Source organism: Mytilus californianus, unplaced genomic scaffold, assembly GCF_021869535.1.
Source record: "Mytilus californianus isolate M0D057914Y unplaced genomic scaffold, xbMytCali1.0.p SCAF_14, whole genome shotgun sequence".
Lineage (NCBI taxonomy): Eukaryota > Metazoa > Mollusca > Bivalvia > Mytilida > Mytilidae > Mytilus > Mytilus californianus.
The window spans coordinates 31,187,353-31,202,776 of record NW_026262626.1 but is presented as its reverse complement, the minus strand read 5'-3'; the positions used below and the strand labels follow the sequence as shown (position 1 = coordinate 31,202,776).

The window sequence follows — 15,424 nt, the reverse complement described above, 5'->3', positions numbered from 1 at the left end:
GAAAAGCTCACTTTTTACATTTTACCACTATGTTCTATTTTTAGCCATGGCCGCCATCTTGGTTGGTTGGCGTGGTCATAGGACACATTTTTTAAACTTGATACCCTAATGATGATTGTCTCCAAGTTTGGTTAAATTTAGCCCAGTGGTTTCAGAGGAGAAGATTTTTGTAAAAAGCTAACGAAGACGATGACGACGATGGACGACAGACGACAAGTGATGAGAAAAGCTCACTTGGCCCTTCAGGCCAGGTGAGCTAAAAATGGTGAAGGCAATTGTGATGAGAAAAGCTCACTTGGCCCTATGGGCCAGGTGAGCTAAAAACTGCATTTTACCCCTATGTTCTATTTTTAACCAAGTCGTCCATGATGGTTGGATGTCGGGGTCATCAGACAAATTTTTTAAACTAAATACCCTAATAATGATTATGGCCTAGTATGGTTGAATTTGTCTCAGTAGTTTCAGAGAAGAAGATTTTTGTAACAGATTACAAAAATTTACGAAAAATTGTTAAAAAATTGACTATAAAGGGCAATAACTCCTAAAGGGGTCGACTGACAATTTTGGTCATGACGACTTATTTGTAGATCTTACTTTGCTGAACATTATTGCTGTTTACAGTTTATCTCTATATATCTATAATAATATTCAAGATAACCAAAAACTGCAAAATTTCCTTAAAATTACCAATTCAGGGGCAGCAACCCAACAACAGGTTGTCAGATTTGTCTGAAAATTTCAGGGCAGATAGATCTAGACCTGATAATCAGTTTTACCCTCTGTCAGATTTACTCTAAATGCTTTGGTTTCAGAGATATAAGCCAAAATCTACATTTTACCCCTATGTTCTATTTTTAGCCATGGCGGCCATCTTGGTTGGTTGGCGGGGTCATAGGACACATTTTTTAAACTTGATACCCTAATGATGATTGTCTCCAAGTTTGGTTAAATTTAGCCCAGTGGTTTCAGAGGAGAAGATTTTTGTAAAAAGCTAACGAAGACGACGACGAAGATGGACAACGACGACAAGTGATGAGAAAAGCTCACTTGGCCCTTCGGGCCAGGTGAGCTAAAAATGGTGAAGGCAATTCTTGTGCAGATAATAGTTGTACAAATAATCGTAGAAAACTTCAGATATCGAAAAAATCAATATGTGAATTACACGACGAGTTGTTTGATGCCTTCTGAAGAGCCAACAAAACTTGAGCGGATCAAAGCTTTAGACAGAAAAACTTTGCATAAACTGGATTTTTGTATATTCCGAACATTTTTTCTGGATGGGGCTCGCTCAAACACAGTTCCTAAATAAAACTTGGTTATGAAAGTAAAGGTACACCTGGCAGACAAAAGTTGTTGACACGTCTTGAAATGACTATGAAAAAACTTAAATTATTCTACTAAAATGAATCCGATGACGACAGTGCATCTACATTTTCTCGACTAGAAGCCCTACAAATTTCTTTAGATAATAGCAATGAAACCTACCCCAAGGCTACATGTAGTTTTTACATAGCTTATCCTGTAATTGTAAGCAAATCAACCTAGTATGAAGAGACCAACTTTAAAATTCATTAAGAATATTTTTTTGCTGCAAAATGGACAGACATTCAGACAACATCAACTCAGACAAAAATATTGTTAACAGAAGAGAAAAGAGTTCAAAATTAAGTAAAAAGGGGGGGGGGACGTCAGCATGATTGACAGTGACGATTTATTGTATACTTGTGTAACTAAGGAAGTTTTCTTTACTTTAGTGGAATTACTATACGAATTTAATTTCCAACTCGATATTGCAGATCAGCTGTTGCTCGTATTGATGAGGTTAACACTAAGTTTGATATTTGATTATTTGGAACATCGCTTTCGTATTTCATTAAGCTTGTAAATTATTTTATTCTTGGATGCCAGTTCTTTCTGAAAACCTTAAAGGTTTTACAAACAGCTGTATCTATAGAAAATTCCCAGCAAAACTTCCTATTTCCCTTGCCTATATGCCTCGACTCAATGCCGGTCCATATATGCAAATGATATGTATAGCCCTTTGTGCTTTATGTATATACTTTACTTGCTTAGTATACAACGTATTCAGTAATTTCTGTTTAAACTTGATTTGACCTTTCTTCAGTAGCTTGTGCTGTGCATAGATTATAAAATTTTACGCCTTTATATATTACAAAGGATTTTTCAAAGGTCTTGGTAATCAAGAAGTTTATTAGAAATTTCGGAAGCGTAGCTCTAATCCGACACTCCGAAATTCTGACAGTCCAGTAGTCTGACGGTCCAATACAAAATCCCTAATGTAATGCTGTATTTCACTGTATTATTTATATTGGGTATATATATAAGAGTCTAATACAGATTCAGGATGGAAATATAAGAGATCACCAGATTTTTTTAGGTGGGGAGGAGGGTTGGCAAATAAAGGCAACAGTAGCATACTGCTGTTCGAAATTCATAAATCGATTGAGAAAAAAACAAATCCGGGTTACAAACTAAAACTGAGGGAAACACATCAAATATAAGAGAACTACGACACAACAGAAACACAACATTAAAATGTAACACACACAGAAAAGAACTATAATATAACAATGGCCATTTTCCTGACTTGGTACAGGACATTTTAAGAAAAATAAAATGCTCCGCAGGGCGCAGCTTGATACGACCGCAGAGGTCGAACCCTGAACAGTTGGGGCAAGTATGGACACAACATTCAAGCTTGATACAGCTCTGAATTTGGATTGTGATTAAATATTTGACACAGCATAGGTTTCTGACACAGAATGAATGTGGTCTAAGAACTTAAAAATTTTAAATTGGACATTCACCTATTATGGTCCAATATCCAAAATCTAAATACATGGTTAGATTCAGCATATCAAAGAACCACAAGAATTCAATTTTTGATGAAATCAAACAAAGTTTAATTTTGGACCCTTTTGACCTCAATGTAGACAAAGTTGATAATGGGGCCCAAAAATCAAAAATCTAAATACATGGTTAGATTCAGCATATCAAAGAACCCCATATATTCAATTTTTGTTGAAATCAAACAAAGTTTAATTTTGGACCCCGATTTGGACCAACTTGAAAACTGGGCCCATAATCAAAAATCTAAATACATGTTTAGATTCAGCATATCAAAGAACCCTAAGAATTCAATTTTTGTTAAAATCAAACTAAGTTTAATTTTGGACCCTTTGGACCTTAATGTAGACCAATTTGAAAACGGAACCAAACACTAAGAATCTAAATACACAGTTAGATTCGGCATATCAAAGAACCCCAATAATTCATTTTTTGATGAAATCAAACAAAGTTTAATTTTGGACCCTTTGGACCTCAATGTGGACCAATTTAAAAACGGGGCCCAAAATCCATAAACTTAATACACGGTTAGAATCAGCATATTAAAGAACCCCAAGAATTCAAGAATAAAACCCCATTGAAATTGGTCAAGAAATAAGCAATTTATACGAGGTATCTTCTTTTGCACAATACTGTGCAATTGAATATTTCTTGCTATTGCGCAATACTGTACAATTGACAATTTCTTGCTATTGCGCAATATTGTGCTATTGGATATTTCTTGCTATTGCACAATACTGTGCAATTGAAGATTTCTTGCTATTGCGCAATACTGTGCAATTGAAGATTTCTTGCTATTGTGCAATACTGTGCAATTGAAAATTTCTTGCTATTGCACAATACTTATTATATAATAATTTACACATCCTGTTTGGTGTGTATCTCCTACCATATCATTATTATTTGCTTTTAAATATAAAACAGAAATAACCAACTTAAAATGGAAATTTTAAAAGAAAAAAAAAAAATCCCCCCCCAAATTTTTTGAACCCCCTTATGATTCATCACCCCCAAACTCAATCCCAGCCTTCCCTTTGTGGTATGGTACCTTGCAGTACAATTTCAGAGAGATCCATACACTTGAACACAATTTATTGTCTGGAAACTAGAAAAATGCTTATTTTTGGTCCCTTTTTGGCCCCTTATTACTAAACGTTTTGGGCAATTTACCCCCAAACTCAATTCCAGCTTTCCCTTTGTGATATGGAACCTTGTAGTACAATTTCAGAAAGATCCATACACTTACTCACAAGTTATTATCTTGAAACTAGAAAAATGCTTGTTTTTTGCCCCTTTTTTGGCCCCTAATTCCTAATATTTTGAGGCAATTACTCCCAAAATCAATCACAGCGTTCCCTGTGTGATATGGAACCTTGTGGTACAATTTCAGAGAGATCCATACACTTGAACACAAGTTATTGTCTGGAAACTAGAAAAATGCTTATTTTTGGCCCCTTATTCCTAAACGATTTGGGCAATTACCCCCAAACTCAATTCCAGCTTTCCCTTTGTAATATGGAACCTTGTAGTACAATTTCAGAAAGATCCATACACTTACACACAAGTTATTGTCATGAAACTAGAAAAATGCTTGTTTTTTGCCCCTTTTTTGGCCCCTAATTCCTACTATTTTGAGGCAATTACCCCCAAAATCAATCCCAGCATTCCCTGTGTGATATGGAACCTTGTGGTACAATGTCAGAGAGATCCATACACTAACACACAAGTTATGTCTGGAAGTTACAAAAATGCTTATTTTTGGCCCCTAATTCCTTAACTGTTGGTACCATGACCCCCAAAAACAATCCCAACCTTCCTTTTGTGGTATTGAACCTTATGGTAAAATTTCATAGAGATCAATTCACTTAAACTAAAGTTAGAGTGCGAAAACCAATGTGTCTTAGGACGACGCCGGACAACGACGACGACGACGCCAACGTCATACCAATATACGACCGCAAAAATTTTTTGCGGTCGTATAAAAATGGTGGGTTGAACCTGGTTTTGTGGCTAGCCAAACCTTCCGCTTTTAAGGCAATGTTAAATATAACATTAAAATGACAACATTACATGACAGGACTACAATACAAATAAATGGGAGAACATATAGGACCGAGAAACATACGAATAATAGCTAACAAAAGGTACCAGGTTTAAAATTTAATATGCAAGACGCCCGTTTCGTCCACACAAGACTAACCAGTGACGCTCAGATCAAAAAAGTTCGAAAGCCAAAACAAGTACAAAGTTGAAGAGCATTGAGGACCAAAAGTTCCAAAAAGTTGTGCCAAATACGGCTAAGGTTATATGTCTGGGATAAGAAAATCCTTAGTATTTAGAATAATTCATACTTTTGCAAACAGTAAATCTATAAAAATGACTATATAATATATATACATGATAACACTGAAGTGGTGACTAACTACAGAATAAAAACGGATACATAAAACAACAAAAACCAGCACAAAAAAATTCACACCCCGAGTTAGCCAAAGAGATCAACGCAAAAAAAGGGGTGACGTCACATTTGAATTTATGAAATTTTCCCAAAATAGGATAGAATTAGGATAGAATTCAAGATTTGGTTTATAATACGCATATAACATTTATTAATAACAATAAAAATTACAATACTAATTAATATAAAATGTGGTAGTAATTAGATAATTAATAGTATTATCTAGCTATGTCAGTGTGATGCAAACCACTAAATGATGCTTTGAGTTTACACTTTGGCGTCTTTTTGTGGTTAAATGCCAATCATTTATTTCAAGCATGGGAGTATAATGTTACATGCAATACTAGTAGTTTTATGTTTTGCAGGGCGATCGAGCTAACTTTATGCAAAAGAAATTGGGGACAAAACCTAATAACTATATGATTACATGGGAAAGTTCAAAACTTCTTAAGCCTATTATAATTGCAAAGTCAAGTCTACATATGGCCTGACGCATCGACAGCAAAGTGCAATTCATGTATGCGGGGAAAAAAATAAGAAGAAAAAGTCGCTCAGTTATTAGCAGTATACATGCGTCGAACCACAAGCACAATCATGTGACTCTCGTCTCTGTGAAAAAGTCTTATTCAAACGTTACAATCTATAGGTATATTTTTTCAGAGACAAGTAACAGCCCATCAAACAAAACAGGTTGTCGAATTATAGGACCGTCGGACTTGAGGATTGTCGAATTTTAGGACTAACTGAGTTTAGGTCTGACCACAGAAATTACTATGATTTGATAAAACTGCACCTTGTTTTTCTGATATTACAATCGACCCGGTAAGACCGTACATTCTCATCAGGTACCTAAGTAGCCCAATGTATTTTTATTTACTATAATAATCAATTACAATTGCGAATTTATTATAATCAATATAGATGTTTAGCTTGTTTATAACTTTTTCACGGCTGTAATGGCGACCGCTACTACGACAACACATAGGAGACGCATCACAAACTAAGGCAGATAATCAGAAAAACCTGTCTATAGACAAGATATAGATTGTTGATTTATCTTCTAAAAAACAATTTAAATCAGCCATGCTTCTGAATAATCAAACAAATGTTGCAGATGAGACAAAAATGATAAAATTCCTATTGTTGTTATTTCTATTATTTACAATTTCTGGATATAGGTATTCATTATAGTTTGTTCTGTTTGTTCACCATTTTATGCCCTCTATGTTATTTGTGTTTTTAGTGTTATGTTTCACATTTTCATATTTCATAATTGTTTTTCACTTGAAAATTGACTGCAAATGGTTTTTAGAAACGATATGGCTTGCATGCTACATGTATGTTTGGCTATAAGAACTGAATATATGTTAAGTACTTAAATTAGTAATATATAAAGGGAATGCATTACTATATTAATATTTAAATGGTATTTATTAATATTCAAATAGCATGAGTAATGCATAAACTCAAAGCGTGGCAATACTAACCATTTAAAACTAATAAAACACTTTTTGAAACAAGCATTCTGAGAGTATTGCATGGCAATACATAGTCCCCTACCGGTTAAAAATTAATTGTACTGGAACAAAATGCTAACTTGAAATATAACTTGTCACGGGGATGGTGTAAATAAAGGCAACAGTAGTATACCGCTGTTGGAAATTCATAAATAGATTGAGAAAAAAACAAATCCAGGTTACAAACTAAAACTGAGGGAAACACATCAAATATAAGAGGAGAACTACGACACAACAGAAACACAACATTAAAACGTACACACAGAAACGAACTATAATATAACAATGGCCATTTTCCTGACTTGGTACAAGACATTTTAAGAAAAAAATGGTGGGTTGAACCTGGTTTGGTGGCTAGCCAAACCTAACTATACAACAAATATCAAATCAATATCTCCAAGCATGACGAAAAAAAGTGCGGAAAAATGATTATTTGAGTGAATTTTCTAAGTCCAAGGACCATAACTCTGCAAAAAATCATCAGACTGGTACAAAATTCGAACTTGATCTGTAACTTGTCATGATAAAACAATGTACCAATTATTAAATCAATATCTTCAAGAATGACGAAAAGAAAGTGAGGAAAACTGAATATTTGAGTGAATTTTTAAAGTCCAAGGACTATAACTCTGCACAAAATTATCAGACCGGAACAAAATTCGAACTTGATCTGTAACTTGTTATGATAAAACAATATACCAAATATCAAATATCAATATCTTCAAGCATGAAGAAAAAAAGTGTGGAAAACTGATTTGCCGGACTGACTGACAGACAGACAGACAGACAGACAGACAGACAGACGGAGTGCAAACCTAAAGTCCCCTTCGACTTTGTCGGTAGGGGACTAATTAGTCACTGGTAAATACTATATCAGGAAGGGCAAATAATGAGAGTCAGAACTTCAGAATAAATGTTTACTTGTTTGAACGACAAATATAATTCAGAAAATGGCCTATGATTTTATACCACTCCAATAACTATTCAGTCTTGGTGGTTTGTGACTTTGTACTTTACCCAGTTTGGCCTTTAGATTTGGTGTCCCAATTTACCTTGTCTTTTAAATGCCATTTTATATTGATTATAAAAGTATTTGTACTAGATTATACAACAAAACAGCGACACAAATGGCCCTACTTGCAAAAAAAGCTTGAAGCCATATCTAGGAGTGGAAATTTGAGAATGAAAGTCTGTATAACTGTTATTTTCATGAAATTTTCAAAGTCCAAAGCCAAAAATTTCAGCACAAATTAGCACGGCAGATCCAAATGTCAACTACATCTGTAACTCATCATAGTAGACTCAGATACTAACAAGAAAGTGTCCAAAGTACATGGATGCCCCACTAGCACTATCATTTTCTATGTTGAGTGGACCTTGAAATAGGGGTCAAAACTCTAATTTGGCATTAAAATTAGAAAGATCATATCATAGGGAACATGTGTGCTAAGTTTAAAGTTGATTGGACTTCAACTTCATCAAAAACTACCTTGACCAAAAACTTTAACCTGTAGCGGGACAGACAGACAAACAGACACACGAATGGACGCACAGACTGAAAAACATAATGCCCCTCTACTATCGTAGGTGGGACATAAAAATCAGCTCAATATGTGAAGGTGTTTAGAAAAAAGTCCATATAACTGTTATTTTCATGAAATTTTCAAAATCCAGAGCCTGTTATTTCAGAAAATATCAGCAGAGCAAAACCAAACCTAAACTCCATCTGTAACTCATCACAGAAGACTTAAAGTCTGTATAACTGTTATTTTCACGAAATTTTCAAAGTCCAAAGCTCGTAATTTTGGCAAAAATCAGCGGAGCGGAACCAAACATAACCTCGATCTGTAACTCATCATAGTTGACTCACATAATCAGCTCAATATGTGAAGACATTTAGAAAAAATGTGGATAGTGTCCACATGTGGACACAGATGATGCCCCCGCTTGCATATCATATAGTTATAAAGGGACATAACTGAAGAACGGTAAAAGTGACGCTACTCAAATTTGAACTTGATCTGAGTTTTGTGGTAATAATCATTGTGTGTAAGTCTCATAACATTTGGTTGAGGCTAACTTAAGAACAGAAACTAAAAATTCAGCAATTTTTCTATTTGTAAACACGCATAACTCTAGAACGGTTGTGTATAAGTTTTACAACATTTGGTTGAGACAAACTAAAAAATTTAGCAATTTTTATGTTTATAAAGGGACATAACTCTAGAATGGTAAAAGTGTTGCCACCTAATTTCGTACTTAATCTGTATTATGTAGTAATAAGCATTGTGTATAAGTTTCATAACATTTGGTTGAGGCAAACTCAAGTTGGAGAAACTGAAACAAAAAAATTGTACTTGATCCTTACTGAGTTTTGTGGTAATGAATATTGTGTATAGGTTTCATAATGTTTGGCTGGGGAAAACTTCAGTTACAGAATAGAAACTAAAAAATTTTGCAATCTTTCTATTTATAAAGGGGCATAACTCAATAATGGTTAAAGTGACACTACCGCCATTCAACTTGATCTGTGTTTTATCAGTGGAAGTCAAAATTAAACATTGCATTGTATAAAGCATTGATTGTAGTTGATTCAACTATAATCATGGTCAAAGGAAGATAACTCCAATTTTAAAAATATATTATATAAACTTGATATTTAGAAGAAAATAAAAATTTTGCAATTTTTCCTTTTATAAAGGGGCATATCTCTAGATCGGTTTAAGTGACACCACCAAAATTCAAACTTGATCTGTGTTTTGTGGTAATAAGCATTGTGTATAAGTTTCATAACATTTGGTTGAGGCAAACTTAAGTTAGAGAACGGAAACTAAAAATTTTGCAATATTTCCTTTTATAAAGGGGCATAACTCTAGATCGGTTAAAGTGACGCCACCAAAATTCAAACTTGATCTGTGTTTTGTGGTAATCAGCATTGTGTATAAGTTTCATAACATTTGGTTGAGGCAAACTCAAGTTAGAGAACGGAAACCAATTTCGGGACGTACAGACGGACAAGGGTAAAACTTAATGCCCCCTCCGCTACGGCGGGGGCATAAAAAAGATCTAATAACTCTTATATAACAGAAGGGATAAGGGTACCACAATATGGCGCCGACCACTTAGTGGTGGGGCCATAAAAATTGTATGTAGCATTGCAGACAATCTAGTCCTTAGTAGGCTTACCTGTGATGATGTGTCTTTTTATTGTACCAAGTGTTGAGAATTCTAAATGAATACTTAGGTGTTCTCTGGTGAAGGACATGGTATATCACATTCTCAAATGTATAAATATTAAGAGTAACCTGCAAAATACAATCAACAATTGATCATAAGCTGAGGTTCAATTGCTAATAAAATGCTCCGCAGGGCGCAGCTTGATACGACCGCAGAGGTCGAACCCTGAACAGTTGGGGCAAGTATGGACACAACATTCAAGCTTGATACAGCTCTGAATTTGGATTGTGATTAAATATTTGACACAGCATAGGTTTCTGACACAGAATGAATGTGGTCTAAGAACTTAAAAATTTTAAATTGGACATTCACCTATTATGGTCCAATATCCAAAATCTAAATACATGGTTAGATTCAGCATATCAAAGAACCACAAGAATTCAATTTTTGATGAAATCAAACAAAGTTTAATTTTGGACCCTTTTGACCTCAATGTAGACAAAGTTGATAATGGGGCCCAAAAATCAAAAATCTAAATACATGGTTAGATTCAGCATATCAAAGAACCCCATATATTCAATTTTTGTTGAAATCAAACAAAGTTTAATTTTGGACCCCGATTTGGACCAATTTGAAAACTGGGCCCATAATCAAAAATCTAAATACATGTTTAGATTCAGCATATCAAAGAACCCTAAGAATTCAATTTTTGTTAAAATCAAACTTAGTTTAATTTTGGACCCTTTGGACCTTAATGTAGACCAATTTGAAAACGGAACCAAAAATTAAGAATCTAAATACACGGTTAGATTCGGCATATCAAAGAACCCCAATAATTCAATTTTTGATGAAATCAAACAAAGTTTCATTTTGGACCATTTGGACCTCAATGTGGACCAATTTAAAAACGGGGCCCAAAATCCAACTTAATACACGGTTAGATTCAGCCTATTAAAGAACCCCAAGAATTCAAGAATAAAACCCCATTGAAATTGGTCAAGAAATAAGCAATTTATACGAGGTATCTTCTTTTGCACAATACTGTGCAATTGAATATTTCTTGGTATTGCGCAATACTGTACAATTGACAATTTCTTGCTATTGCGCAATATTGTGCTATTGGATATTTCTTGCTATTGCACAATACTGTGCAATTGAAGATTTCTTGCTATTGCGCAATACTGTGCAATTGAAGATTTCTTGCTATTGTGCAATACTGTGCAATTGAAAATTTCTTGCTATTGCACAATACTTATTATATAATAATATTATCCTGTTTGGTGTGTATCTCCTACCATATCATTATTATTTGCTTTTAAATATAAATCAGAAATAACCAACTTAAAATGGAAAATTTTAAAAGAAAAAAAAAGAAAAAAAAGAAAAAAAAGGAAAAAAAAAAAAAAATCCCCCCCCCCCCAAATTTTTTGAACCCCCTTATGATTCATCACCCCCAAACTCAATCCCAGCCTTCCCTTTGTGGTATGGTACCTTGCAGTACAATTTCAGAGAGATCCATACACTTGAACACAAGTTATTGTCTGGAAACTAGAAAAATTCGTAAGGGTTCCACGGAACCCAGTGTCTCGCCTACTTTTGCTGTTAATCGCAGGCTCAACAAAAATGAGGGAAAAAAATCAATAAAAATACTCCTTTAGATACTATCTTTTAATTGTAAGAAGCTTCTGTCAAAGTTTCGTATAAATCCAGGATAGTTTAAGAAAGTTATTAAAATTTTAAAAACTTTAACCAGAGTGAAAATATTGTTTCCTGGCAGAAAAACTAAGTCCATTTATAAGAAAAATACGGAAAAAATGAAATTTTTTTTTTAACAAATTTACTTCTGGATACTATAGATCTTATGATCATAAACAAGCTTCTGTCCAAGTTTGGTACAAATCCAGGATAGTTTAAGAAAGTTATTAAAATTTTAAAAACTTTAACCACAGAGTGAATGTGTTGTTTCCTGGCAGAAAAACTAAGTCCATTTATAAGTAAAGTTAGGAAAAAATGAAATTTTTTTTTTACAAATTTACTTCTGGATACTATCTTATGATCATAAACAAGCTTCTGTCCAAGTTTGGTACAAATCCAGGATAATTTAAGAAAGTTATTAAAATTTTAAAAACTTTAACCACAGAGTGAATGTAATGTTTCCTGGCAGAAAAACTAAGTCCATTTACAAGTAAAATACGGAAAAACAGGAATTTTATTTTTACAAAATTTACTTCTGGATACTATCTTATGATCATAAACAAGCTTCTGTCCAAGTTTGGTAGAAATCCAGGATAGTTTAAGAAAGTTATTAAAATTTCAAAAACTTTAACCACAGAGTGAATATTTGTGGACGCCGCCGACGCCGACGGAATGTAGGATCGCTATGTCTCGCTTTTTCGACTAAAGTCGAAGGCTCGACAAAAATGTGTTTTTTGGCCCCTTTTTGGCCCCCAATTCCTAAACGTTTTGGGCAATTACCCCCAAACTCAATTCCAGCTTTCCCTTTGTGATATGGAACCTTGTAGTACAATTTCAGAAATATCCAAACACTTACACACAAGTTATTGTCATGAAACTAGAAAAATGCTTGTTTTTTGCCCCTTTTTTGGCCCCTAATTCCTAAAATTTTGAGGGAATTACCCCCAATAATCAATCCCAGCATTCCCTGTGTGATATGGAACCTTGTGGTACAATTTCAGAGAGATCCATACACTTGAACACAAGTTATTGTCTGGAAACTAGAAAAATGCTTGTTTTTTGCCCCTTTTTTGGCCCCTAATTCCTAAAATTTTGAGGCAATTACCCCCAAAATCAATCCCAGCATTCCCTTTGTGATATGGAACCTTGTGGTACAATGTCAGAGAGATCCATACGCTAACACACAAGTTATGTCTGGAAGTTACAAAAATGCTTATTTTTGGCCCCTTTTTGGCCCCTTATTCCTTAACTGTTGGTACCATAACCCCCTAAAATCAATCCCAACCTTCCTTTTGTGGTATTGAACCTTATGGTAAAATTTCATAGAGATCCATTCACTTAAACTAAAGTTAGAGTGCGAAAACCAATGTGTCTTCGGACGACGCCGGACGACGCCGACGACGCTAACGTCATACCAATATACGACCGCAAAAGTTTTTGCAGTCGTATAAAAAGTACTGTTAAATTTTAATAATGCTATCAAAAACAACCTGCATTTTGTTAGTACCATGAATATTATTTGTTCAGCTGCATCATATTCATACATAGTGGCAAAATGGGGCCTGCATTGCTCATGCCACTTAATCATATCATACAGAGGAAAAATAAAAACAAGAGTGCACATGCTTAAATGTCTCCTCTGCTTAACTGATGATTACTGATTTTGTGTTGATAGTCTTGATGCTTTAAAACAACTATCACGTAAATTTGACATAATCTTTAATCCACGTAAATGAGGTCAAGGTCAGATGAACCCTGCCAGGCAGATATTGATCAATTACTTGCCATACTACAAATGGGTCAAGCACAGTGGACTATACTATAGTATCTGATTCATTATTGAATCAAACTTTATAATTTTAAAGTTGCAGATTTCATTCCTTCCTTATCTGATACCCATTGTCTTTTGAAATGGTGCATTATAAGCTCTGTAAAGCCTTGTGTTAAAACTAAAAATCAGCATATCAAAGAACCCAAGAATAAAATTGTTGATTAAACAAAAGTTTAATTTAGGACCCTTTGTACCTTGATGTGGTGTTATCTAACTAATAATGAAAATAAATACAGGTTTAGATTCAGCATTTCAAAGAACCCTATATATATTCAATTTATGTTGAAATCAAACTCAGTTTAATTTTGGACCCGATTTGGACCAACTTGAAAACTGGGCCCAAAATCAGAAATCTAAATATATGTTTATTAATAGACAATATAAGCTAAGTTTTGAAAGGAGTTCACCTAATCAAAAAAATATATATAGCATTCAGAAAATTAGTTTTTACAGAATAACAAACAATATACAATTTACCAAAGAAAAGAAAAACAAGAGGCTGTCAGAGTGACAGCAAACCGGATTTTCCTGCAGAGGTCGAACCCTGAACAGTTGAGCAAGTATGGACACTACTTAAAACAGCTCTGAATTTGGATTGTGATTGAATATTTGACACAGCATAGGTTTGTGACACAAAATGAATGTGGTCAAAGAACTGAAATATTTGAAATTGGACATTTACCTATTATGGTTCAATATCCAAAATCTAAGTACATATTAGAAAGTAAAATCACAAAAATACTGAACTCCGAGGAAAATTCAAAAAGGAAAGTCCCCAATCAAATGTCAAAATCAAAAAAACAAACACATCAAACGAATGGATAACAATTGTCATATTCCTCACTTGGTACAGGCATTTTCTTATGTAGAAAATGGTGAATCAGCATATCAAAGAAACCCAAGAATTCAATTTTTGATGAAATCAGACAAAAGTTTAATTTAGGACCCTTAGGACCTCAATGTGGACCAATTTGATTAAAGGAGCCCACAATCCAAAATTTCTCAATACATGGTTAGATTCAGCATTTCAAAGAACCCCATAAATTCAATTTTTGTTGAATCAAACAAAGTTTAATTTTGGACCCTGATTTGGACCAACTTGAAAACTGGGCCCAAAAATCTAATATTTAAATACAGGTTTAGATTCAGCATTTGAAAGAACCCTATATATATTTAATTTATGTTGAAATGAAACACAGGTTAATTTTATCCATAATATTTTCTGTGCAAAGGGAAATAACTTAAACTGGATAAAATTTTTCTAAAATAAGATATGATGCAATTTTTCAAATATTAGTCAATTATATAATAACAACAACCAGTGATGACTAAGTTCTCTAAAGATATGATTTAACACTCAAACATTGGTAGAATCAGTATATCAAAGAACCAAAGAATTCAATTTTTGATAAAATTAAACAAAAGTTTAATTTAGGACCCTTTGGACCTCAATGTGGTATTATCTTATTAATAATGAAAAGAAATACAGGTTTAGATTAAGCATTTCAAAGAACCCTATATTTATTTAATTTATGTTGAAATCAAATACAGTTTAATTTTGGACCCAGATTTGGACCAACTTGAAAACTGGGCCCAAAATCAGAAATCTAAATATATGTTTATTAATAAACAGTATAAGCTTAGTTTTTAAAGAAGTTCACTTCATAAAAAAAAAATATGTAGCATTCAGAAAATTAGTTTTTACAGAATAACAAACAAACTTGCAACAAAAATTCTTCAAACAATTTACCAAAGAAAAGAAGAAAATAAACCCAAAATTTCATTTATCATTAATACAATGTCTTTTCAAAATCTATAAAACTTATCAGTAACAAGAAATAATTGTAACAGGATGCTGTTACGAAGTCACCCAAACAA

The 15,424-nt window shown here is 33.7% G+C and overlaps 1 protein-coding gene across 4 annotated transcripts in view; it reads right to left on the bottom strand.

Moving 5' to 3' along the window:
* The window catches only part of LOC127724637 (uncharacterized), a 640,225-nt gene that overhangs the window by 235,728 nt on the left and 389,073 nt on the right, over nucleotides 1-15,424 (bottom strand). For 3 of the 4 annotated variants that reach the window (XM_052231644.1, XM_052231645.1, XM_052231646.1), the window contains exon 22: nucleotides 10,030-10,148. The exons of the other annotated variant lie outside the window; for it this stretch is intronic. In XM_052231644.1, the coding sequence (XP_052087604.1) occupies nucleotides 10,030-10,148 (119 nt within the window). The remainder of the gene's footprint in view (nucleotides 1-10,029; nucleotides 10,149-15,424) is intronic. 4 annotated transcript variants of the gene reach the window in all.